This window comes from Catharus ustulatus, chromosome 9 (genome assembly GCF_009819885.2).
Source record: "Catharus ustulatus isolate bCatUst1 chromosome 9, bCatUst1.pri.v2, whole genome shotgun sequence".
NCBI classification, from domain to species: domain Eukaryota; kingdom Metazoa; phylum Chordata; class Aves; order Passeriformes; family Turdidae; genus Catharus; species Catharus ustulatus.
The window spans coordinates 15,937,500-15,964,905 of record NC_046229.1 but is presented as its reverse complement, the minus strand read 5'-3'; the positions used below and the strand labels follow the sequence as shown (position 1 = coordinate 15,964,905).

At 37.7% G+C, this 27,406-nt stretch overlaps 1 protein-coding gene across 4 annotated transcripts; it reads right to left on the bottom strand.

Annotated features, from left to right (window-relative positions):
• Positions 1-4,753: 4,753 nt before the first annotated feature.
• On the bottom strand, positions 4,754-27,094 carry SH3GLB1 (SH3 domain containing GRB2 like, endophilin B1). Of its 4 annotated transcripts, none has more exons than XM_033067598.1 (11): positions 26,836-27,094; positions 23,968-24,109; positions 21,384-21,512; positions 19,589-19,722; positions 19,189-19,281; positions 17,119-17,205; positions 15,715-15,738; positions 11,995-12,084; positions 11,426-11,526; positions 6,211-6,442; positions 4,754-5,226 (listed from the first exon to the last, which is right to left on the bottom strand). In XM_033067598.1, the coding sequence occupies exons 1-11, from the start codon at positions 26,905-26,907 to the stop codon at positions 5,119-5,121; spliced, it is 1,212 nt and encodes a 403-aa protein (XP_032923489.1). In that variant the 5' UTR covers positions 26,908-27,094; the 3' UTR covers positions 4,754-5,118. The 4 variants fall into 4 exon arrangements, with proteins under 4 accessions (XP_032923489.1, XP_032923490.1, XP_032923491.1 ...); XM_033067599.2 differs by having other exon boundaries at positions 17,167-17,205; positions 26,836-26,980; XM_033067600.1 differs by lacking the exon at positions 26,836-27,094 and adding an exon at positions 26,364-26,542.
• Between the last annotated feature and the right edge of the window lie 312 nt (positions 27,095-27,406).

Here is a 27,406-nt window from a genome sequence, read left to right as displayed (position 1 = left end):
TTGGAGGGGTTTCTCACCCCCAGATGCCACCCTGAATGCTCCCTGTCATGGCTCAATGGGAAGGGTAGCAGCACAGAAGACAACTGAGGCTGTCTGTCAGCTTGACTGATGTTCTTTGCATCTTCCCCAAACACAAATCTGCATGGCCAAACAAACAAGCTTGCAGTGTACTCCCTTGTACTTCATTAATAGTTGTGTGATTAATTGATTACAGCCCATTATATTAGAACAAACACAGCTAGGAATTCTGCTCAAAGAAAATGAATCAGGATTGGGCTGCAGGCCAAGTTTAGCAAGGATTCTCAGCAGTTCATAAATTCTTAAGGTGAATGAAATGGAAGAAAAAACTAAAACAGTTTCAAGGAGGTCCGATATACAGAGATTCAACACCAGGTTCACAGGACTCAGTATTATGAGCCTAAATAAATACATACCTTTGGCAGTCCATGGAAAATAAGGCAGCCTAATTCTGCAGTCCTTGTTTAGACAGCACTTGCAGCCATAGTGCCAGAGGCAGTGACTAACTTCCCATCACCTCTTACAGGGTACAAATTCTGATGGGAGTTCTTGTTACACAAGATTCCAGAACTTTATTTATAGCTTATGGGGCTTGATAGCCCTATTTCCTTTCCCAGAAGTATTTATTTCAGGCCAGATGCCTACCTGAGCCTCTGAAAGACCAGCTTTGAACTGGGATAGGGGAAGCCACAAACATAACTACTGATAAAACATTTAAACGCTGAATCCCTTCACTCTAAGTCACGTGTGGAGTTGCATGGTTAGGTGGAGAAACTCCACAGTTCTGAAAGACTGATTAAAAGATAGCACATTGCATTGAAGATTTTCACACAGATTCACTACCTTCCATTGACAATTTCAGTCTACATTTCTGGGGAACTGAAAACCTATGCTCAAGTATTTCGTACTGAATACAAATGGGAATATTTATGCCTGTTCAGTCTAGGTGGAAGCACAGAAATTTTGAACCACTATAAAGCAAATTAACTCATTTTCTTTGTACTATTGCACCTAGGCTCCTAGACTATACCTCAGGTAACTCTTGCAGAATTCTTCAAATACTGAGTTCAGATCCAAGAGGCTATTATTCAGTGCTGATAATAAAAATAATTGATTTCTATTTAATCTCATTTAACCTAATGATTTACAATTAATTCCCAGATTAAACTCCAAATGTATTGATATCAAAACCAAAACATTTTTAATGTTACCTTTTTCCCTGGGTCAAATTTAAAAGTGAAATTTCATGTTTGTTTCTTCCACTGAGAACAATACAGCAAAATGCAATAATGAAGATACCTTTTGTGGCCAAACTTAGAGCTCAATCGTACAGCTACCTGCATGAAAAGAAAAAAATCAAGCTACAACTAACATATGGAAGTATTTAGTCTAGATCACTGTTATCATTTACTTTGTCAGTGTTTAGAATATACCTATACATTTTCATTGGTTGCACACTGTAAGCCCCATGCTAAGCATATACATCAACTCCAATTATTTGCATGTTTTTGTCAAAATATCTTTAGGTTTCCCATTTGGGCATTTCCTGCTTTGCTTATCTTCCCAAAACACCACAACCATCTTTTGGTAGCTTCTGTTGGACATGGGCTTGCAGGTCATTGCCTAACACCTTGTTAGCAATTCTCTCAAGTTCATTTTAGCAGAGCACATACAGTTATTAAACTTCATATTTTTCAATCTTCATATGCCTGCTTTAGCCTACTGCTACAGCACCTGCATTGTAACAGGAAGGACAGCCTCCTTAAAGTGTTCCTTGAAGATATGGGATATCCTCACAACTAGAATACATGGGCTTAACTCCATCCTTTCCTACAACTTCCATAACATTCAGTAAATTGGTACCTGCACTGGTGACACTGTGGCTGCACAGTAATTCCTGTACTGTGTATGAGATCCAGAGATGCCAGCTCCAATCCCAGCAGCAACAGAACTGTACTGACACACTGCTGTTTGTGAGCTAATTATGCTTGCATTTCAGAAGACTAATTAGTTTGGGCAGAGTTCTATGCTAAGTTCGGTATCTTTGCACAGTCACACGCTCCGTGGATATTTTTTCCATCCTCCACCTTCCCACACACATTTGTCTCAATTAGACACTACATACTGATGGGTTTACCTGTGGTCAGAATTTCCATATGGTAGAAAATTTTTCTCCAAGATACACTACTATTCTAGAAAGAAACAGAAGTACAAAAATTATAAAAAGATCTCACTGTTTGCAAGAGGTCCATATCAGAATTTCTGTTCAGAATCAGTAAGAGTTAATTTTCAAGCTTGGCTAAGAAAGCATTAAAAACCAGCAGTTATGGCAGAAACTATATAAAACTAGTACGTAGTTTTCTAAAAGTACTCATTTACTGGCACTAATGATGTTGTATATTATCCCATCTGCCACAAAAACTGATAAGCTGTGATGAAGACTCACTCAGGTTTGTTACAGAATATAAATGTGATTATTCTACTTGAAACTGTTCAAAATCTTAGCATTAGTTAGAATGAAATAAAATGCCAGTGAATACAGGGAAAAAAATGCATACTTTGAACAGCCATGGAAGTATTTATCCCCTGCCTGCACATCCATTCTGAATGCACTTATCTTGACAAACCAGTTATTAAATGTAACATAATACATATTCTATATATTTTTCTGTGTTTGAAATCTGATTTCATTAATGTCTACAATGTTCACATAGGATTTTTTTGGCCTGGTTTACTTTTTCTCTTTTCTTTCAACAAATAAAACTTGTTCCAAGAAAGCAGGGCATATAACCAAAGAAATGAGAGACCCAAAGCCAAAATCAGTTACTTTCGTATTTGTTGCAAAAATCATTGAGTCAGCAAACAAAACCAAAAACTTTCAACTTCTGCTTCAAAGTTGCCAACAAAGTGACACAGAGAGAGACTGAGTTTTGGCACTACCTGCAGTAAAGTTCTATTCAATGTAACACAATGTAAACAAGCACTATTCTACCAGCTCCCCTTCTCAGGGGTACAACAGGGAATCTCAAAATAGGTGAGTTTGAGAAAACAGTAACAAGTTTCTTCATTTAAATTACTTTTGGGTTGAAATTAAACAAAAACAGGGACAAACTGAGAACACAGATTTTCTGCTTTTTTAGATGGAGTATGAACTTCAATTTCTCTCACACACAGCTTAAGCTGTTGACATATAACAAAAAGTAATTTTGACTGCTGCCAAATGTTGCCTTCACATAGCTGTACTACTCAAATTTCACTAAATCTCCATCACAATTTAAAACGCTGCTCTGTAACTTTTATTGCACTTAAATATGAAGTAAATAGTCCAGTACAGCAAACAGTAACTTTTTAAAAATTATCTTGAATATTCTATAAATTAAGTCAAATTAACAACACTGGTTTTAATTTAACAGTTTACATTAGAGAGGACTGCAGATCATCACTGGTTAAATCGTCCAGTCTTGCTGCTTCTAAACTGTAGGGTTTTATCTTCCTATTAATTTTATTCAACGCATCATTCATGATTCATGGGCATTTCTACTTCATCACTAACTATTATTATTGTTCTCCCTAACATTTGCATTTAATTGACTGAATAAATTTAGGATTTTCTTAGTAGTTACCCCAAGAAGGTTGCAATTGATGAACCAGTATGATATATTTGTTTTAATGTAACTTCTGCACTCAAAAAATGAAAGAATATTTTGAAGTGAAATTCAAAATAAAAATCATCACTTTTTAATTAAACAGCCGTAACACCAAAATTAATACTGTTTTATCCATCCCACTGAAGTAATTTCTGTTGCTGAATGTTTCATCACTATGAGTTTATATGGCAATGTTAAAATTTGTTAAGGAAATGTCACTCAAACAGAGTTGCTGCTCAGAAGCAGTTAGCTAAGCATCGGTACCAGTGTTCTCTCAGAGTTAAAGAGGACTTCTGGTAACATTGCATCATCTGCAAGGAAAACAATGTCCTTCCTGATGGATGGAGTTTCCTTCTACAAGTCCAACCCAACCAACTAAATACACTGAAACTAAAAGTAAAAGAATGGAAGGAAGATTCCTCTCAATTACACTTTAAATCTTTTTACAGCCTTAAAACCTGCTATTTATGAAATGCTAAAGGGCGCAGTGTTTAGGAAATTTTTTTTTAAGAATACCACCTTTGATAAAGCCACTTTTAGATTCAAAACATTTTTTCCTTCCCACATTGAAAGATTCTTTTGCAAAGCAAAATGCCTACCACTAATTGAATCCAATTAGAACATGACAATAAACTGTTGCATAAGAAGTGGGGATGCAGAATTTCATTACAACCTATAACCTGAACAATTGTATGCTCATCTTTACAACTACTTAAATGTAAGGAGACAGTGAATATTTGATTAGCAAAATGCAGTGCTTAATTTAATATAAAGGCTGATTTGCAATTGAAAGAATTTTTACAATTACTAATCAAACTGAATTAGACTCTTTTCTGGAAAGTAATTAAAGGAAAAAAATACAAGGTAAGGCTAAAAACAAGTCAGAATGTATGTCCCTACTTTATGTCAATCCACCTAGGTGCAGCTTAAAATCTCAGCATACTGGGAACTTGCCTTAAATTTTCAGAGGTGACTAAATGCACAAGACACTCAGCACATTTGAACTCCACCGGTGTTGGGAACAGAACCACATGGTTTGTGTTCCACATTTGGTTTTGGTTATTCAAATAACATGCATTACACCTGCATCAGTTCACAATAAGTTTATTTCATGTGAAGAAAAGCTTTGCCATTAATGAAAAATTTCAGTAGAAAACAGTACCTCCTGCTTTCAATCTAGATTACTCAAAAGTAGAAGCTTGTATTAGTGAAAACTTCAGTAGAAACAAATCTGTAGGAAACGTTCTTGGCACATGAAGTAAAAGCTTTAAACACATTAAGTTTGAATAGAGTATTGACTGTGCAACCATGCTGGCAGAAAAGCCAGTTTTTAATGGCTGGTATTTGTCCCTCAAGACAGTAACATGGAAGACACATAAATCTGCTTACATAACGTTAATTGTATATAAATATGTTGTTGCCATAATTGACAGTCTCTATTCAGGCCAACCATTTAGTTTAGCAGTTCTAAATAAGTAATAGGCACTTTGCCTTTCTGATTTCCCCTTTCACCCATCAGCCAGTCTGAATCCATGCCAGGGATACTGTACACTGTTATCACCTACAAAAAGAGAAACACATTATTATAAACTTGGTTTGCAGGGAAGAGAGTTCATATCTATCTTTTTGTGATTTCCAATGTCTTGGAATTGAGATCAACCAGGTTTAACAGAGCAATTAATATCAGCATCCATGGAACATAATCTAATGGTCATGAAAATTATTTCACTGGTCCATGGAAAAGAACAGACACAGTGTCATATTTCAAAGTACTTTTTTTTCTGTTGAAATTCTGTTAATTACTGTTTATTTTCTATTATGCTTTATCTTTAGATCTTGTGTATCCACCCTCAGCCTGGCTAACAGGCATCTAAAAGAAACTTCTGTGGAGTGCATGATAGAAAGACAGATGGTGTTGTGCTACATCTTCACAAAAAATCTGAGCCCACAGCTTCTAAGTCACTCTAGACAAGAAAAAACTCAAAAATACTGAAGTAATGAATATTTAAAAACCAAAAAAATCCTGATTTTTTATTTTTTTATTTTCTTCTTCAGTACTAAGCTACATTCACTTTACAAGATGGAATTCTGTTCCAGCACTGTGCTTCATCTATCTCCGTCGGCTTTGTATAGACTCTCTGACTTATGACTGTGTCTGAACTGGAACAGGAACAAACACATCACAACCTTCACCATCAAAGCAAGAAGTAGCTATATTTTCACATTCTTCCCAAATTGCAATATTCAACTTTTTGAAAGACAAATCAAATTGATAATAGTGCTAAAAGTGTGGTGAAAAATAGACAGCAGAACTGCATCTTGACTGTCCAGCAAATGTTTTTACAAGCTGAGATGCACCACGGATGTTGACTCTCACTACAGAGTATGAGGATATATAGGCACAGGACAATGCCCCAAGGTATTATTGCAATTCAATTTTACAAAATCAACTACATAGACTTTTTGATGTAGCACATTTGAACTGGCTACTCACAAGCATTCCCATTTTACTTTCAAGTGATTAAGGTATATAGAAAACTCTTACCTCATCTGCAAGTAGAGATAATTCACTGCTGTTTGCAGCATCATAATCATAGAGAACTCTTGCTTTTCTGCTGCCACTTGATGACTTCAATTCACTGAGGCCTGAAGTAACCATTGAATTGCTTACTGAAGGCAATGAAGCAGAGGCTGAGGCCAAGACTGAGGGAGAAGAAACACTCTGCACAGGAGTTGTGGAAGACTGATTGTTGTTAGAGAGGAAAGTAGATGGAAAGCTGTGAGAGAAAAATAAAAAAAATATTTCTGAGTGAATCTATTTTACCCAGGGCATTATACATGCTCCCATGCCTAAATCAGTATTCTTATTTTTATCACCAATAAACACCAGTTGATAGCAGTATGAGAACAGCACTGAGAGTTGTATAGCATAAATAAAGATACTTGTTTCTGATAAGCAGCATAAATCAAACCAATGTAATTTAAAAGAAATACTGCGAAGAAATACTGCCACCTTAAAAACCCCTGGGTATTTGTCTCTTAAAGGCAAAATGAAGAAAACACTGTTGGTCAAACTTAATTCGGACTGTGCTTTGATAAACATTTCTTTTGACAACTCTGCCAGGAAAAGTAGCCTCCACCTCCTCCTGCTCATTCCTCAATTATGCGGTTACACAAAAGATTGTGCTGACGAACCAGATCAGGGAAATATAATACAACTTAAAACCACAGCCTCCCTGTGAAAGCAAGCAAAATCACGCAACTATTTTTGTAATCTAAATCAGTTCATTGATTCAGCTAATTTCATGCTGTAAAGCAAAAAATATTTTTTGTACTAAAAAGGAACTTATATCAACTTAAGCTCCTCATTTCTAGGTCAGGCTGCTACTTGCTCAGTGCCAGCTGTAGTGCTTGCCAGACCCTCCCATGAAGTCAATTAAACTCATTAACCTGACTGAAAAAGAGGGGGGAAAAGTGTATAATCTCCTATTAGTTAATGAGCTCAGTCACAAAAAACTGTTATGAGTGACAGAGCACATACAAGGAAAAGCATAAAATAACATGACTGAAAAACGGAAGGCTCAAAAAGGAGAGCAAAGCAGCAAGACATTTTGGGGCAGTGGAGTAGGAAGAATGGACCAGCAATGATGAGCTCTGAGAATGTCTCATGTCACTCTGCCCTACATTCTGGGATGCAGTTCCATGGCAGACTAAACTCATTCATTTAGCAGCCGATCTAACAATTTCTTTCCCTTTGCTGCCTTATTTGGTTCTAACACCCATCTCAATTCTACCTTAAGAGTGGGTCAATAGAGGTTTTAAAAAGTGGCAGAGCTGAACAGTAAAAAAGAGCCAGCAACTAGGAGTTAGACTGAGTCATAATGACTTGGAACTGTAGCTGCATTTCCTTCCATTCTTTTGAGCAGTGAATTCCTATATGAACTTCCCTCATCAGTCCTACATAGATGCTTTTTCATTAACATCTGGGATATAGGCATATTACCTCCCCCTTTTTTGCCCACTCTTTTGACATAAGGAAGATCTATCCATACCACACATATGAACCCACTAGAAAATAGCCTCATTTCATCCCTTCCCACCTCTGCTCCCCAGTCAGACTCTTTCTGAAGATGCAGTTCAGTGACAACTCTACCCATATAAATCCAGATCAGTATACTCCCATAACCAAATCTCCAGCATTACTGGTGTTCATATGATCATAAGAGGAGCTGTTTTAGTGTGCTGATGCAGGTAAAAACTAAACCCATCACTGCAGCAGCTAATTTTTGGTTCATGTGACACTAATATAACTAATGCAGCTCATATCTGTAACAGCTGCAGCAGTCCTGCACACAAGGTTCCAGGTTCACACTATACTTAGCCAAGTAAATGCACAGTGCCACCCAACGGGGTGGACCCATTCCTGTACCCCTTTTTTGCACAATGTGCATTGTCTGTCATTTGAGTCAGATCTAGCAATCTGCTGCTTTTGATTCAACAGTCTGAACTAACCAAAAATCAGGAAGATTGCTAACTTTCCATGACAACAGCTTTTAAAACATGTTCACCTTGCAGTCACAATTGTATCTGACTCAAAGGAGAGAGCAGCAGTGTAACATGAAGGACACCACTAGCCCCTTGACAGTCAGATCAAATTGCATGGAAAAACTGGAAAGACTTTCAGAAAACTGTTCTGAATTTAGGTAGCAGCTTACTACTACTGTGCAAAGGAGGAAGTCCCACTTTCCCCTCTGGTTTACACCTCAACCCCACTTGACCATAAAGAGCTGTTTCAACTCACCAAGAAGAGACTGTAACTCCACCAAATTTTTTTATCCATTTGCTAGATTAGTTTTTCAAACTAGTTCATCATGTTCTCTGAACAAATCAAACAAGCAGAACAAAGGGAGCCAAAACCAGACCCCACATTTCTGTAGGTATAACTCAGCTGTGCCTCATCATGTATTTATTACTTGATTAGCTGGCATTCAACCAGAGTGATTTAATTTTAAATGACAATCAGCTGTTTCTCAATATTGCTAAATGACTGTTTAATATACTGCTAAACCTGTTCTCAGTTAACACAGTAATTACCTGTAAGTCATTCTGCTCAGTTCAAAGGGTCACTGGTTTGTATAGTCAGTGGAACAGAAAGCCAAAACTTTATAACCACTCTGTCAATCAGTGGGGTATTAAGTGTCACTCCTTTTGCAAAGCCATATGTAAGGCACATTACTGGAAGGCTTCAGCTATACAGAGGTTGTCTGGTTCAGGTTTTTTTTATTTTGAATGCTTGAATAACAGGAATTTCACAAGTTGCAGAGTAAAATATTAGTAATAGATAACCTGAAAAAAAATTATTCTACAGCTTACATTTGTCTGTCAGGGAAACTGAGAAACTTCAGAGCAAAAGCAGTTATCAGGAAAAAAGCAGCCAGAGCACCAGAATATTTGAAATAGATTTGTTTAGTTAATTCTAAGGAACCAAAAATAAGAAAAAAGGGAGATTTGATTTAAAGAATCAATCCAGCCTCAGAGGAGGGGAAGGCAGTACAGAGATAAGCAGCTGGTGCTGCCTTGAAAAGAAACACCCATAAAAACATGTCTATTTATTTAAAAAGAATTGAGTACAAGTTTTCCCCATACCTTCCTTAGAGCTGCCTCTGGAATGTACATCAGGAAGATCAGTGCTCAGCTTTGGAACCAGGAAGGGTTTATACCCTAAATTCTGACTCAGGTAAAACTGGGTAATAATATGCATCTCCTCTGAGAACCAGGTTTCTGTTTCAAGTAACAAACTGATCTCACTTAGAAGCTGAATGCCTCTGGTCCATCAACAACCTCAGAAGGAAACTGAGCCCTTCACAGTTCTTGGCTTTTGTATGAGAATATTGCACAATACTGTTCTTAGATGTGTGAAAAGCTGTGAGACTCAGCACTATGTGTTAACCAACACAGCACTGGCAGACACAAACAGAATCTAGCTGAGCCGCCCAAGTTGTTTATTTGGTCTGTTCATGCCCACATAACCTCAGGAGCACAGAACACAAACCCTACTCATCTGCTTATTTAATGCAAGTGCTACACACCACATCCCTATAAATGGAGACACTTCCAAAGCAAGGAGCACAACCTGAGACTCAGTCCCAGGGCTCTCTGTTATACTTCAGTAGGATTTCCTTCTACAAGGAAGGAAAGACACACCCAAGATTCAATACCATAATTATTTTAACCCACATAGGCAGAGAAACTTCATATCACTGTTAGAGGTATCTAGAATTTTGCAGAGTTTCCATGCTTTTGGTCTTCTACCAGTCACAGTAATTTTATTAAAAATACTAATCAGATCATAGCCACATAAAGATATATCCTTCTGTTTTCCTAAAGGCACTCTTTTCTTCAAATATAATTGTTTAATACCTGGTAGCAGTTTACACAAATTTTAAACAAAAACAGCATTTCTTGGACAAGCTATAAATCCTAAAACAGAATTTAAAGAGGAACATGTTCTTCTTTGGAAAAAGGGTATTATGTTTAAGGGTTTCTGTATAATAAATACACTAGGATAAGAGTATGCATTTAAAAAACAGCCTCTCAAAATAGTTATGTAAATATATTTCATTTAATTGCTAATTTAAAAGTTGCTTTTCTTTAACACTGCAAATGTTTGTTTTCAAGCTTTCAGTTCCACAACTTGTATTTATGTGCTACCACATTTTAGAGTTGAATATCTGGAATGTATAACTTTAAAGATGTAGCTTTTTATTTTTTGATTGAAATTTAAAATACTTTAAACTACACTTGAGTAGTTTGAAGTCTTTTTCAAGACTAAAAAAAGGTCTTTAAACGATACATTTAAACAAACTGAGGAAATCAAATACCAGAGGAAGTTGCAAGTCAGGAAAAGGATGAGACTTAAGAACACTTCTGTTTTTACTTCCTTGTCAGAGAAAACATAAACAGAGATACCTCAGAGACAGTTACCTAGAACAGACACTGCAGTAAAATTCAAAGTACAGATAAATCTTCAGTGCGTACACTCATGTAAATAATGTGATCTATGTAATTCTAAGAAAGGGTGATTTGTGAAGAATTAGAATAGAGAAACTTTATGAAGTGTAAGAATGTACATTCCCACCAATCACCCAAAAAGGATTAAGAGCACAAATTAACGTCAGTTTCTTCTCTTGCTTTAAAAATGCTAAACCCATGAAACAGTAAAACAAGACAAACTTGTTCATTCTACTGTGTGTGCTCTGGATAACAGAAAGGATGAAGTAGATTTCTCCCTATGCACTATCTATGCTGGCAATTCAGTTAAGAGTAGAGAACAGGGTTTCATCAGAAAACAGATAATGACCTGCAACAAATTAAGAAGCAACAGGAATTTATAGAAAGTATAAAAACTTTTCCCACATTGCACAGTGGTTTAGCAGCATGAAGCATAAGACAAGTGAATGATTACAAATAAATCTCTAGAAATTCCTTTTTCCCACATTAAATGAGGTTACCAAGAGCTCACCTTCCTCAATTACACAATACATAAAATCTCAGTACATCAACTCTCAAAAAGCATTAGTGTTGTGTGTAGGCTTAGGGAAGTAGCTGCACTGGGTAATCACATATTAATTACCTGAGAGCAGATACATTTCCTTTCAGCCTGTGTGTTCACCACTGTTACATCAATGTAAGTTTTCCTACTATTCATAAACATTTATTAAAAGCCAAGCTTTTCCCTGAAGTTTATAGAGTATTACTACCTTCCAAGTTGTTTCTGGAGATCCAACATATATTGGTAACACTGTGCATAATAGGTCATCTGAGCTTCAACAAAGTCATTCAGACAGCGGAGATGATGTGCCTGTAACACACCAAAGAATTCCAGTGTTTAGTCTAAAAGGGCACCATGCTGCACTAGAAAGAGTAGGCACCTTGTCAGGTGCCAATGCCAATACTGGCACTTACAGATAAACACCAGACGGGCATAGTGCCTGGATTTACCAGGTGAACAGGATAAAATGTCACAAAAGTTAACATACTCGAGTAAACATTTTTGTGGTTTCACCACTCAATTGATCTGATGAATGGCAAGCTGGGTATATAGAATGAAAATGAAAGCTCTTGCATTCTGAAGGTTAATGGGAAAATTAAATTCAGTGGAAAATTAATTAGAATTAAAAAAAAACAAAAAAACCCAAGCTTTGTGGTTTAAGTTTTAATGCACTGAAGTGAAACTTCACAGACCAGAGTTCCCAAGTAGTTTAGTGGGACTATTTTAAGAAGGTGCCCTGAGACTGACTTTCCCCCTCATCACCTTTTGGGTACTCACATGTGTGCTGCTGATTCCTTCCAGCAGCAGCCTGGTAATCTCTGCTTGACGGTCAAATTCACTCTGAGTAATTCGCACTTCCTGTTCAGACTAAAAATAAGAACGCACGTCAGGTACTGCTACAGTGCTCTGTGTTGCTCCTGCCCACTGCACCAGTCCCACTTGATGCAGAACTGCTCATACAAATGCATGAACCACAAGCTAGATGTTTGAAATTATGTAATTAAAGGTCTCTGATTAAATAAGTCAAGGTAAATCTCATGTTATTTTTGCCAGGTAACTGCACAGCAATCAGCTCTAAATAAAAGTGAAGTTAAATTATGAGATGTTCTGGTAAAATGTCTTATACTGACCACCAAACTACTACAACTATTTCTGGATCTTGTAATCAAGGAGTCTTTGAAAATAACTAAGTCTGAACTATACAAAATGTTCTAACAGTTGGTGCTACAGTTAGAGTAAAATTTCTATTAAAATTATGTAATACAAGTTTCATATTTCAAGAATTCAAGTTTATTCACTGTTACATATAGCTCTCAACAATTTTTAAGTAAGTTACCAGTGTCACACTAGTTTTAAATTACTTCAATCTAGTACAGACAAAATTACTTTTGAGTACTTTTTTGTGGGGGAAAGAAAAAAGGACACTGAACACACATATACAGAATATGTACTCTCAAATTCATTGTTCCAAGACAGAATGTCCTCAGCCTGGAAACTGGATTAACTCACTTCAATGCTTATATTCATTTAGTGCCTTGTTTCTAAAAACAAACCCAAGGGCAAAAATCTACGGTAAGTCCAAGATGCTGCAATTACTATTCTCAACAAAGAAGGAAATATATTTTCAGGAAAACTAATGAGGTGATACCAGTAAAGCACTGGTTTCAATGTTCGCAAACATTCTGTTCTTGCATTCAACTAATGTTAATCAGTATGAAAAGCCACATGGAGCCTCAGAAAACAGCACAGAAGAATGATTTTCTAAGAAATATTTTTCCATCTGAAGTCACTGCAGCTGCAAGGGCTTACAGTAATTAAACAGTGAAGAAGTACCTAGAGAGAACTGCGTGCTTCTTACTCAAAACTGAGACAGCATGTTTGTATCAAGTTTCAAACTAATTAGGTCTTCAAAGTTTGTTGAGGAAAGAATCTTTGCTTGGAATTTTCTGATTAAATTAGAATTAGTATCAGTGAAATTCATCAGTCTTTGAGAGAAAAATAAGAACAAACATGAAAAAAGCTCATCTGACAGCCAAGAGGGGAAGAAATGTAACATCTTAATTTTTTTTTAAAAACCCATCAAAGCAATAAATAAACCATTTATCTGGATAGAAATACTTTTGTCTCATGCTTCTCTGAAGTCAGCAGTTGCTAATGTGTTTCTGTTTCCCTGTCAGGTAAGTCAATACAGGAGAATAAGAACTTACAAGAAGGGGACATATACATCAGAATAATTATATTTGTTTCAACAACATTCTAGCAAATCAACTACTTTCTGTAAGAAAAGTAGGTAATGTGGTTACACACATTAGCTTAGCCAGTACAGAATGACTTAAAATATACTTACAAAGGCCCAATGTACTGGTTTTATAGAGATTTACATGAACTGAACTATGTGATAATGCATTCAGTTTTGCCCATCCCTATTTTCACTACTGCTAGGTGAACAGTAGCAGGACAGCATGTCTACTCTACATCTTGGGGTAGAGGTGAAAACCAGGTGATTTTTAATCTGGGAAGCTTATGGCCTGATCACCTTTGTTTCTAAACAGAGTGAAGAGGTCAAAAATACAAGACTAAACTTCCCAGCTGCAGTTGTATTTTGTTTTTCAGGACTATTAAAAGGCTTCCCTAGGTGTGTCTCATGAAGATCCCTCAAAATGGAACTTGCTCTTCAACTATAGCATATGACTCCAGGTTTTGAATCTGAGTATTCATAGGCAAATAATCTCCTCAGATTTTACATAAGAGTACAGGACCTCTTAGAAGTACAGTGCAATGCTACAGCAAAGTGACAACACCCATATGTGCATATGAAATAAAAATCACTTTCTTAATGTTGTTTTACTAGACATGCTTTTAGTAAAACACTGGTAATGGATATATAGCTGCACCTAGTATTTAATATTCCTTCTTAAATGCAGAGTTAGAGGAAGCTAAACTGAAGACAGTTTGTCATTGCCACCATGCACATCTTTTATTCTAACAAAAAAAACCCAAACAAACAAACAAACAAACAAAAAAAACCCAAACTCCTCCAATTGAGCCACAGATGACTGGATGGTCTGAAATCTTTGTTGGGAAGCTTATATTTAAATCGAAGACATTTATGAATCTTCTCCTCTGACTCAAACACAGGAGGACAAATTGCCTTTAGAAATGTGGATGGATTACTGCTCCATTGGCTGTACACAATGTTGTAGATTCTTCTCAATAGTCTCTGCTATTTATATACTAAATAAAAAAGGGGATGTTGAATTAAACAATTTATTACAAGAGCTAAAGTGTTTTTGTCTTCTTCATGCTATGGTTAAGCACTTTGTAGTGCTACTTCTTTCCAAGACACAATCTGTTAAATTTCACTATCCTTAACATTGCTTGTCCTTGTCTCTGAAAAGCAAATAGCTTCAAGATTAATTTTCATTACAGCAATATTCTTTCCCTGCCATTTTTTGCCCAATATAGGACCAGCAGACAGGTTTCCTGCTTTCAAATGTTACTTTACTTAATTAAATACATCTCAGACTTTAGGATCAAAGTTGACCTCACCTTCCTTTTACAGTTAACCCTCCTTTTACTTTAAATGCCTCCTTCCCTCTGAACTCACACTCATCCTCACCTGTGTGCACCATAATTCAAAGAAAGTTGGAAGAGCAACTCTCACAACTCCCAAGATTTCACTTGAAGCTGCATATCCCAGCTTCTTTCCTACACCTCCCACAGCTGCCTAGCTAGTTCCCATTAAAAACCATAGTCCAGAGCCCCTGCTCTCCTTCTATTTACCTAATTTTAATTACTCCTCTACAGAAACCCACTAAGAAATCCCTCCTTCCCTGTTAGCACACCTCCTCAGAGCCTGCTGCCAATACTGTTTTGCCAGAGCAAGGCATCACAGCAGCTACTGCCTAACATTCCAGTAGCTCCTCTGAGTTTGTCCCTGGGCAAGGGATGGCACGACAGACAAGGCTGCAACACCATCCCAAGGCTAACGCTAAGCTCACAAACCAGCTTCCAGGGCAGGTGAAGTTTTCAGACATGCCTACCCCCTCACTTAAGCTGCTGAAAATCTAGTGACACTGGGGAGAAAGATGAGGTGTTCTATGTTCTGGGTAAAACTAGAAGATCAGTGTTTTCAGGAGAGTTTAGATTACTAGACCCAAATATTTCTGAAAATTTTCAAATAAGCTTGTTTGTAACAGGATACCATACCAGTAAATTTTGGGAGAAGTCCTGCAGCTGTCTATTGTATCTTCTTCCATGAGAATCACATGGTAGTGGTACTAAGTGACAGCCAGAAACACCTTACTATAAAACAAGCCTGGGGCATTGCTTCACAACTGAAACCTGAAAGGCCCTGGAGGGGCCCAGTGTACTCTGATGTAATGCATCAGGCTGCCAGCATCAGACTGAAATCAACACCATGTAATGTCCTTTATTACAGCAGACCAGCACAAGTTATGATTTCCGAATTCTGCAATTTTAAAATTGTTTACTTACTTTTGTCACTTCCTCAGCCCATATCTAGTCAGCATTAAGAGTGGGGGAGGAAAAAATAAGAACATACAAACTTAGACATTGGTGGTACTCTATTACAGTATGTAATCACACTTTGGCTTTTAAGTACTTTCCTATCCTCAGAACTTCACAAGGATTTGAGGAGTACTACAAGTCAGCTGCCCAGAGCCTTTTATATACAATGAATCTATTATGAATATGGATAACATTTCCTCTATAAAACACATTACATACTGAAGAGACTGTGACTTGTAGAACTCATATATTACAAGAATCTACTTAAAACAAGCTATTACAACACAAGAAATAACTACTTTAAAAAATGACATGAATCAGACAAACTAAATTACCTTAGGAGGAACTTAAGTTACCTTAATGTGTTATAATAATGGAAAACTATGGAAAGCTATTCTCATTTTTACACTGAAACAGATTAATGCTTTCTCTTGCTAATTTCATTACCAGTTTTCTATTTCACAAGCACTTTGACTGAAACCTAAATTTAATTAAAAATGCTACAGAGGTATCTCAAATTGAGTATAAAGAGTAGTAGCCAGCAGCACAGCAAAATTATAGAACTGCAAGGGATTTAGTCTAGAAGTTAATTACTTAGCTTGCTCTTTCAATTCCCTCTTGCAATGTGGTTCTTCTTTAACCTTCATCTCCTGCCATTGCAAGATGATGACACAATCAGGAGTATGAAGAAATGTGTATAAATGTTGCAGGAGCAAACTGTAACAAACAAGTTTAGTTGCTCCTTTTTAAATCTGATCATAGCCGAGAAATCTGGAACACTCAATTGAGAGGAGACCCAACACGCTGTGCAGATCCAAACCCCAACCAGAACAGACTGGACAGAACAGTCTATGCTCTACCTAACTAATTAATCCCTTTCTCTTCCACTTTCACAACTATGGTGCTAAAACCAGCTGCACTAGGGAGTCCTTGCAACAAGTTGAGGACACATTCTAACTCTAAGTTGAGCCATTAACCTCTGGGATGTTTTTCAGTTGCAGTTCTTTGTAACACACTGCTTGAAAGGAGTAATTTCTAAATTCCTGGCTACTTCACATAATTAACTTGTACTCATATTAAAAATATAGGAAAAGTTAATAATTCCTTTCCTCCAGTAGCTGAAAATAATTTAAAAAGTGAAAAATTAACTCCTTTGTATCCTAAGTTTACAGTCATAGAATCACAGAAATTAGACTATAATACTGAATATTTTAAATTATCGGAAATAATCCGATGAAAATAACATTCAGTGCTGTACTGACATAAGTATATTTAGTGCATTACACCAATCCATTTTAGAATGGAAAACATCTGAAATAGCAAGAGGAAACATTTGACAGGAAAATGAATGAACACAGGAGGCCAACAAACCTTTAGCCATTTTACATGCAGCAAGTTGAGCATGTAAGAGACATTTACCATAATGTTATTCTCTTCAGGCTGAGAGGTGTTTAGTTGCTTAAGTGTATAGATAAAAAACAAAAGCAAGTTACAACACTTATATAGCAGGTAAATAGATTATCAGAACAAAGCACGGCAAGTTTAAGCTAAGTAAGACTGTGAAGTGAATTCAGATAAATGAAACAGTTTCAATTTTGATTTTAAACACTGAACTAAGCTGTTTCAGTTGTACAGTAAGCACCAGACAAGTAATTTTCAAATTATTTTCCTAGTTCTAAAAATATGTAATCACACGTAAATGAAATTAGTAAAATAGTAAATAAAAACACAGAAAATAGTAAAGCTTAAAAATTTGCATCATAGCTCAATACACTTCACTAACCTATCAGTCCACACCTTCTTCCTTTACAAATAAGGGAGTCAGTAGAATGTGACCCATTTGCAACACACCTACATTCAGGTTAGTTTTCACTTCTATATTGCAGAAGATAAAGAGCTGCAATTTCGTTACTTCTGCTGGCATTCTACAATCTGATACTTCTTAAACATCCACATTGCTGTCAAAATGTAATTGAAATTCAAGTACAGGCAAAATAGTGAAGAGGTTTAAGTTTCATGCTCTTCCAGCACTAAATTATGTTCATAAAACTGCTCATTTCCTGTATGAATACTTAGGATCAAGTGGCAGCAGCAATTGGAACCAAGCTCTGAATGATTGCATTGGTGATGGAATTAAAACTTCAGTATAATATATATACATATATAATTTTAATACTAGGCTCAAGGGGAACAATTCAAATGGTCTTTTCATTGCTTTAGAAAGTAAAGTACGTACCTGCTACCACAGCACAAACGAAGCTAATAATAAAAACAATTTTTTTTAACTTAACTCTGAAAAGAGTCAAGCAAAGGAATAGTTTACTATCCAATGCCCCTTTATCATTGCTTCTAAATTGCACTACTTGTTCTCCATTGTTAGTCTTACAAATTAAGAAAGCTTGACAAATACAGAAGTGACTCTTTTTGCATAGAATTTACATAGGAGAAAATGCATGCATAGACTTAAAAATACAGATGGTTTAAATACAGAGGGACGGTGTGCATAACATGGACTGACACATGAGCAGATCTGTCAGGTAGAGACTATGTTGGTTTTTAGACAGACCATGGTCCCAAAGATGCAACACTTCAAAGCTCAAGGTGATGTCTCTCAGATCTTTCAGGAAAAACAGCCGTTTGGAAAAGACAGCAAAATCTGACTGTCCTTCTACCTCTCCATCTTGTACAACGTCCCTGTGTATTTAAATTGTCTGGATTTCTTAATTTGCATGACCCTTACTGCATTAACCCTTATAGGAGAAATCACTTCACTGTCCATCATTAACTGCTGAACCTTTAGAAATGCAGTCAAAAGATAGCTAAGAAAATACTGCAAATATACCCTGATGAAACTACACATGGTCAACAGTCCACTCCTTCACTTAGAGCATTTTAACAGTTTAAAAAGTATTAACTTTTTTTTAATATAACCTCCTTGAATAAGCATTTTTTGAGGGAATCACAATGGTTAAGTCATGTGAGTTGAAGAGTCTCACCTCATTTCGTGTGTAAAATAGTAGGCAATACTAAATAAAGAAAAACCACAAATATTTTTGACATAGAGAAGTTAAGTACAGATAGGTTCATCAGTTAAAAGCAATTATACACACACTCAACATTTGCAGAGACTCAAGTATTTGTATTCACACCCATACTGGCAGGTTGCATCAATAAATTTTTGACAGTACAGGCTTATCTACTATAAAAGAAGACGAGAACAAGTCCAATTTGATGGAATATTTAAAAGTAGAAGACTAACACCTTGATCAGTAACTCACTTCTGTTTCCTTGTGTCCCACTAAGGCATTTCTTACAAAAGTACCTAGAAAAACAACCAAGGTAAGAAGCTAGGACTGGAAAAATAACCAAGCAGTCAAGTTGATAAATATGTATCAGTAAGTCTGGAAGTTATGGACCAACTGAAAAAAACCCTCTACTTACTGCAGCTCGAGCTTCTGCAACTTTTGCCTTCTTCAGTCTGGTTTTTGCAGCATCCAAGTCCAGTCTTTTATTTTGTAACAGTTTACGTTCTTTCTGAAAGTGAGTTAGGTTATTTGTGAGAATGGGTACACACTCAGAAGCAAAAGACTGTCTACTTGGAAATGCTTTTAATGAAGTTATCATGTAAAAAAAGTTCTTCAGTTAGAGAAGCAGAATTAGATCCTAATTATTCTCACACAGTTTATACTCAATATGCATACTTCTCATAGAACAATAGTTACTAAACAAGTGTTTACATCAATATTTTGTTTTTACCTTGGCAAAAAAGGAAACTACTATATTTTAAAGACTGACAATTACAATTGCTGTGAAATTCTGAAAAATGTACAATTCAACTTACAGTAATAGTTTTGTAGTCTCCTTCAATAAAGTTTCTTAGGGGAGTGAGAAAGTTTATAGCAGAAGTTTGAATTAGTTCTCTGTCTGCTGCCCCAATTCGCTTTTGTGTTTCTCCACATTTAATGAGTGCATTTCCTGCAAGGGAAAAATACGTTAATCATTTTTCGGGCAGGAGGCTAACAAAACAGGTTGCTACAATCAGGAAAGTTTAGGCCAGCAGTATGAAAAATAATCTAATGCCATGAAAAGGGCCTTCAAAAGAAAGAAAAAAAAGGTGCAACAAACTCAACCCCCCCCCCTCCAAAAAAGACTCCAAACCCAAAACCACCAAAAAATCCCAACAAGAAAACAAATAAATACCCCATACTAAAATAAACAACCACACAAACAATAAGCCAAAACATTTTTATTATGAAAAATCACAGGTCAAGGTGAGATTTCAATGAGACCACAGTGTAGAAATGGCACTAATTATGGCAACTCCACAGTGAACACCTATTCCAGAGCTGGATATCATACCTACTTACTTTAATCCAACAATGTCCTCTCCTATACAACATTCTTAAGACAGGAGTAGTAGGTAGGAAGGAAAAAGCTTATTGAGATATCGGAAAAGAATGTGATTTTCCTCGCCCCCATCTACTCAAACTTCTAAATAAGCACTTGTACATTAACCAAGCAATACTTTGAAATTTAGTTGCAAGTACTGAAACTGAAGTTAGTATATCAAAAAGAACTTCAACAGCCTGACACTGCTTAGTTAGAAAGGACACCAAGTGTTCAGAGAACTAAGACTTAACAACACCACATGAAATCCTGTGTATCTATGCAAACATTTTATCTTATTTGCCTGAATTCAAAAAAATCTGCAACTCAAGGGACTGTGTGCCTGTAAGTACAACTCTGTTGGATGTTAGAAAGCAAGACTTGGGGCTGATGATCAGAAGGAAAGCCACAGACACATAAAATCACAGAAGTAAGAGGAACAAAGCTTGCCATTACTGATTTTGGCAAAAGAATTTTACGAAACATTTACTTTCATTAAATTGGATTTTCCTTTTTTAAAAAGGAACATCATTATATACAGATATAAGGAACTCATTCTTCACAGAAGTTTTCCCTCACACAGTAATTTTGAACACTTGATGAGAGTGAACTATCAGACTTTGCATACCACAATATATAGAGACGCCTGCATTTTTCAGTTGTTTAAATTAAATTAACAGCTGAATTTGTATCGGCAACTTTAAGAGTTGTAGAGAACAATAGAATTAGACTTTTAAATTAACAGTAGTGTAAAAATATTAGAGGTAATACCCACAATTATCCTGTTATAGGTATAAAAATTTACTAGAGAAGGAATAACATTTAGACTGTGTTCTACACCGCTATCCTTATCAAAATATTATATATTAAGAAAAGCAGGAATACTATACAGCTAGAGAAGTTTCTTACTACAGAAGTCAATTTTAGGTAACATTTTCATCCAAACAACTAATAAAATCAATAAATACTATCAAATGTGCAGATGTGCTCCTTTAACAGGGCAGCTAAACTCCAAAAGTAGTTACCCTGGTAAGATAATTATCCATCCATAAAAATGGATACCATCCCAACCACAAATTCATTTCTAGATTTGGATAAAAACCTCATCATTGATCTCCTAATGCTCAGTTACACAGCAAGTCAACTCAAACTGACACAAATGTCATTAAATTTTCATCTAGAGGAAGACAAGAAATATAATTTTATACTGCTAAAAAAGCCTGTATCTATGAGGTTTGTTTACTTCTTACCATAGGCTGTTCCTGGGCCAAATTCATTCCCAGCATCAATCATGTACTGGCCTAGTAACTCTGGATTATTCATGCGACTTGGTGCTTTGCGGTCCAGCTTCTCATAGACAAATTCTTCTATTCTGGCATCTAAAAATGTTTATTTGAAATAATTATTATCATACAAAGCACATGTTAGGAAGAGAAACAAACAAAGAAAAAAAAGGAATACAAAAAAAAGAATTTCAAAATCCAGGCATTAAACTCAACACTAAGTGAACAATGCTAAGCTGGAGATCCTGTTCTTGAAAATTGATCACGTTCCACGTTTGCTGTGCCATGTTCAAGTGTTTCCTAGAGACATCTGGGAAAGTGAAAATTTATACTTTTCTTCTCCATTAGCATAGGTACACAGCTTTTCAGGATTTTGGTCAGAAGTCTTCACAGTAAGAGCAACAGTCTTTTGCGCTCCCTCCAGAAGAAAGATTAAAATTGTTCACTACAATTAGCAGTAGGAATTAAGTTTGACAGCTACTCTAAATTCCCTATTAAGATACTCTGAAAGTTTGATAGCCCCAGAAATTATATCCTCTTTCCCATGCCCCATACTCCCTTGAAACACTCTGAAAAAAAACATTAAAAGTAATTAGAAAATATTTCATTTTGTGTTTCCCTATTTCCTTAGTCTGAGCAATAAAACTTGTTGAGGCTATGTGAGCATTACTACCCATCTATCATAATACTGAGCCACACACCTGAACAGGGGCTCTGTAATTGAAAAAGCAAACTCCTCAGATCCAATACCTGTTTTCTCTGACTGATTGTTTTCATTTCGCACCTAGCTGGCTTTATTGACACAGTCAGTATGAACTAATTTCAGCCTACAATAGTACAGACAACTACAAAGAAGCTTTCCAGGGAACAAACCTGACACTTTAATTCTTGTTAGTTAGACAACTTTCAACAGCAGTAGATGAAATAACTACTCTCTCATGAAGGTCACAAAAATTAACCTGAGACAGACAATTATGGGTACCAGTGCATTCCCCAGCAATAAGAGTGAACAAAAAAAAAAATTGTTTTCTTTACTCAAGCCGTAATATTTATTTATAACTAAATCACAAAAGAACTGGAGAATAATCTAATATTATTGGACTATAATATGGGTGTGATGTGTAGGTAAAATTATGAATGGGATTGAAAGTGATTTCTCCTCCCCCAGACAGGGTCACTCCATTAACAACCACCAAAAGCAGCTCTCTGCAGCATGTGATCCTTTTCCCAAGCAGGCCAGCTAACAGCTGAAGTTACATTCACAAAGATCACTGCTCAATGCTGAGTATTTTTAGCCATCAGAAAATGGACTGGTGAGCAGAACTGAGACACTACCATGTATCATCCTTCTCTGAAACTTCTTATTTGCTTCCACTAGCCTCCAGTCAGTGCTTCAATATTTGAATCTTACAAGTTTCTGAAAAAGTCCAAGAGATATTACAAATACTGAATTAAATGAAAAAGACAACTATTTCCTCTGGTATTGACAAAAGCAGAAATTTGAGATAGAATATTCTGCAAGTTCTACTACATCCTTCCCACATGATTAGTTGGTTTATTTTTTAAATGTTGTTTTTATGGAACTAAAAGATGATGCAACACAGTTCCAAAGTAATATATCAAACATCTCTGTAATAAAGAATTTATCTACTTGGCATTAGAGAAGTGTTAGCAGTGTATGATTTACCTTCAGTAATAGATCCTAGCTCAGTATGTCATTACAAGGAGAATAGTGCAGAGGTAGTAGTAGTTTTACAAAATTATAATTTGAGCAATCCTAAAGGAGGTTTTAGATTTTTTCAGTGACGTTTACCCACTGACTAGACAGCAGGTCTTGACTTAAAATCTAGATCTATACACTAAGCAAATTCCTATAGCTCCAAACTCTTGTACAACTGTAGGATGAGTCTGAAACTGATCTCTTCAACATTACTACTCACAGCAGCAATTTTAGAAACAAATAAAATTGACACACCATAAAACTTCCTTTCATCTGCCCATGTTTTTTTCTGTTACTGCTACAGTAAGACTCAACAGTGATGAAATCATATTGGACAGTTTTTTGTATTGCTTAAGTAGGGTGTTAATTCTTTAGTAATGGAATTGTTAAAGACAGGTATCTTAGTTAACCTTGCCTGCTTCAAGCTGATTTGTATTGTGCAGAGAGTTTAAATAATGAAATAATAATGTTCTTGAGCCACTGTATCTAGCCCATGAAAAACTTCAGATTTCTTAATGGGAAATTCAATTAAACAGTAAACAATTCAAAAAAGCAATCAACCTGAGACTGAGCAGAGTATGGAACCAATATGACAGTTTAAAAAGCTCTGTATAAAGTTTTCCTCATTTGAAAGGTTCAAGAAGTACCAGTAATTGGCAGTGTCTCCAATTCTTACCAGTTCTTCAAAATGTGTTTTCCATAACTGCAGTCTTCAAATTTTAAAACTGCTGTATTTAGTCATTATTTATGCAATAGCTATTGCAGTAAATATTTACATTTGCATATCTATTAATTCAAAAGTTGAAAACAAAAGCCTGAAGGGCTCCTTACTTGGATTTGGCTGCAATAATACTTCTGTTTGCTTCATTATTTTTTCTGTCCACAATTTAGTGCATTCTGCTTTGCTGAGAAGGTTCTCCAGATGAGCATCCAGTTCAGTCTTCTCTGCCTGACCAAGCTTTTCTTCTGTGAACTGCAAGTTAGGTTAAAAATATTCAGTTCATAGAAATAATTTCCCAGGACAAATTTTAAAAAGTCACTTATATTAGTTTGAAGATTATGTTTTTAAAAATATAACTACTCCCCAGTCATCACTAAAAATCTAAGGACGAATTTGAAAGCTATTAAGTTCACCAACACATCCATACTATCAGGTAAAAAGAGGGACAGGAGCATATTAATCAGACAAAGATGCAAAAGATAATTTAAAACATTATGAAGAAATCCGCTGCTAAACTTGGTACTGAGAATTCTCATGTGAAACATTTTGTCCAATTTTGCACAGTGTGCTTTAAAACATCAACTAAAATGAAAGTCCAGAGGTAATTAATTAAAAGATTACTTCAATCTTGTATATTTTGTAATTGTTTGTCAATTATCCTCACGTAAAACCTGAAGACAAAACAGATTGCCATTGCAGCTACCTTGAATATATTGGAAAAAATGTCCTGTCCAGAGGAAAAAGGACAAAAATAGAGAGTTTAAACTTCAGTAAGAAGATTTAATTATAATTACACATCAAAGCTTCTAACGACAAGGATTAAAAACTAAAACAAACTTTCTTGGGAAATTGTAAAATATATATCTTTGGGGGTGGAGAGTGTTTTGCTTTTTAGAAAGGACAAACCAGTGCTTGATAAACTCTTTAGCTATTCTGTTACACCTTACAGAAACAGTAAGATAACCTCTGCTGTTCTCATCCAGCCTGTGATTTCAGTGACCACGAAGTACACTATAACTTCATTTAGCTAAATAAATCCATCAGACAATTCACTTCACTTGATACAAAATTCATGCCAAGTCTTACTAACCCAAAGCAGTTTGTTTTTCAGTCCCAGACAGGGAGAAGTTACACATTTCACATCAGGGAACCAAGCAAAGCCGGAAGTGAGGGCTTTGCCTGCCTCTCTTCAGAGCAGCAGTTCCTCCCAACAACGATGACCTCATCCCTTGACAGCCTGCTGGTCAGTCAGGCATTTTCGGGAGAATCTGCCTTAAACTATTAAGTAGCTAACAAATGCACCAATCAGGAACTTAATGTGACTGGAAATATTCTGACTGTCCAATTTCATTCTTAACAAGCTCTTTGGTGGCCAGTAAGAAACAAAATACAATAGAAGTAAATTGCATTGTCCAAGTTTGTTTTAATTTCTGTCACATGTAGAATAACCAACTTTGATAGCATGCACATCTTGATAAATGCTTCTGGCATTTGCAGTTCTACATAAAAGCAAACCGCAGTCATGAGGAAGTTCAGCTGCCATATAGGGAAGAAGGTAATTTATTCATGGATGTACTACTACTGCTGTTTAAAAGGCTTTTAAAAGGCCCGGTGTTCTCATAAAGTTTCTTTACAATACAGTAAAGATAGGTCTGGAATTATTTTTTCACTAATTACAGACTAGACTATTTGTATATAAAATTATTCATATTTCCTACTAATATTTCCATAAATCCTCTCAGCAGTGTGAAGATTGCTTAGTGAAGACCACGATGTTAGATTTCACATATACATTTAAATGAAACCACACGGTCTCATCACAAGATTTTACAATGAAAGGTGAAACTGCAGCTCCTTTTCTTTCCCTTGTCCAACAAGAAAACAGAAAGTGGAGGCTGGAAAGCAGATAGACATGGAAGAAGCCAGGAGTAGTGTGGAAAGCATGGAAATACCTCCATCACAAAGAGAAGTCACAATGATTGCTGTTAAGTTCATTTAAATTGAACAGCATTTTTTGACGAGTCTGCATTTTCATAGCTCTGCTGTGCTGCTAATCATTGGTTCTGCTTCAACATTGAGATTTAAGGCAACACATCAGACTGGATCAGAGCAGATAACAACGCTTACCACATTCCAAACCTGACTGTGACTCAGTGAGAACTCGTAAGAAACCAAAGTGGATTACTATACACTGCTTGGATGCCCATGTACATACAGGAAATCTGTTCAAGTCTGATTATAGAAGGAAAGGAGACAAGCGCTAAGGAACAAAAGACAGCTACAGTGCCCTTACTGCGAAGAAAGGGGAAAACCGAATAGGAAACAATGGGCTATCAAACAAGCTTAAAAACGATACTAAAGGTAAAAAAAAACCAAACAGCTTAAGCATACACATACCGGACTTTCATGTGTCACATGAGAGCTCGAGTTTTACCGATCAGACAGCGATAGGAATACGTTTCTATCAGCCAGTAAAACTCAGATGCTTATTTCAGGCGAGACACACCTTTGTCCTTTGCATGCACGAAGTCCGGCCGTGTCTCCCGGCAGCAGATGCCTGCGCACCTCGTGCCCCCAGTGCCGGAGCCTTCTCCCCTCTTTGCCCGTCTGACCTTGGGCTGTCTCACCCCCGCCAGCCCCCCGAAGCTGCTGTTGTGCAGCCTGCCTGGCGAGGGCCAGCTGGAGGAGAATCCCCGCAGCAGCCATCGCCGCCCGGCCCGACCAATGCCCCGGCCTCGCCCCCGCCGCCACAGCCGGGCCTGGAGCTCCCCCCGAGCTGGGAGCCCGCGGCGGGCCCGGCCCCTCCCGGCCCCCAGGGCGGAGCGAGCGCCCCGGCCAGCGCCCCGCGCCGGGCCCAGCGGCGGCGGCGGCCCAGCGGAGCCACCCGCGGCCTCCGCCCGCCTGGGGCGTCCCCGCCTCGGGCCGCCCCGGCAGAACCCTGTCCCGGCGAGGCCCCGGCAGGGCCGGGCGGTCCGTACCTGCACGGCGCGGCTCAGGAAGGTGCCCGCGTCAGCCGCCAGCTTCTTCACATTGAAATCCATGATGTTCATCTTGGGCGGGGGCGCTGACTCAGCCCGGGCACCCGCGGCGGCGGCGGCCGCTCCGGCCCGTCCCTGTGGGAGCCGCCGGGGGCGGTGCCGGGCCCGGCCCGACCGCAGCGGATTGGCCGGGCCGCGGCGTCAGCCCAGGGCCCGGATCGGCCGGGTGAGCGGCGCGGGCGGCCGCCCCGCCCCAGCCCCGCTGTGTCCCGGCCCCGCTCCGCCCCGGCCCCGCTCTGCCCGACCGCCTTCCTCCGCGGCCCCGCTCCGCCCCGCCCGTGCCCCGGCGCGCCCCGCGCTGGCGTGAGGGGACAGCGTGAGGGGACAGCGTGAGGGGACGGCGCGCGGGGCGGGTGGCAGGGATGGCTGTGCTGCCCCGGCAGAATTTTGGTCACGGACAGCCGCAGGCGTTATCGGCGGCCCCAGGGCTGCTGCTGCGGCTGCTTCGGGGCGGGTCAGCCCGCCTGCCAGCCCCAGGAGAAGGAGACTCTGGGAGCCGGCCTTTGCCGTA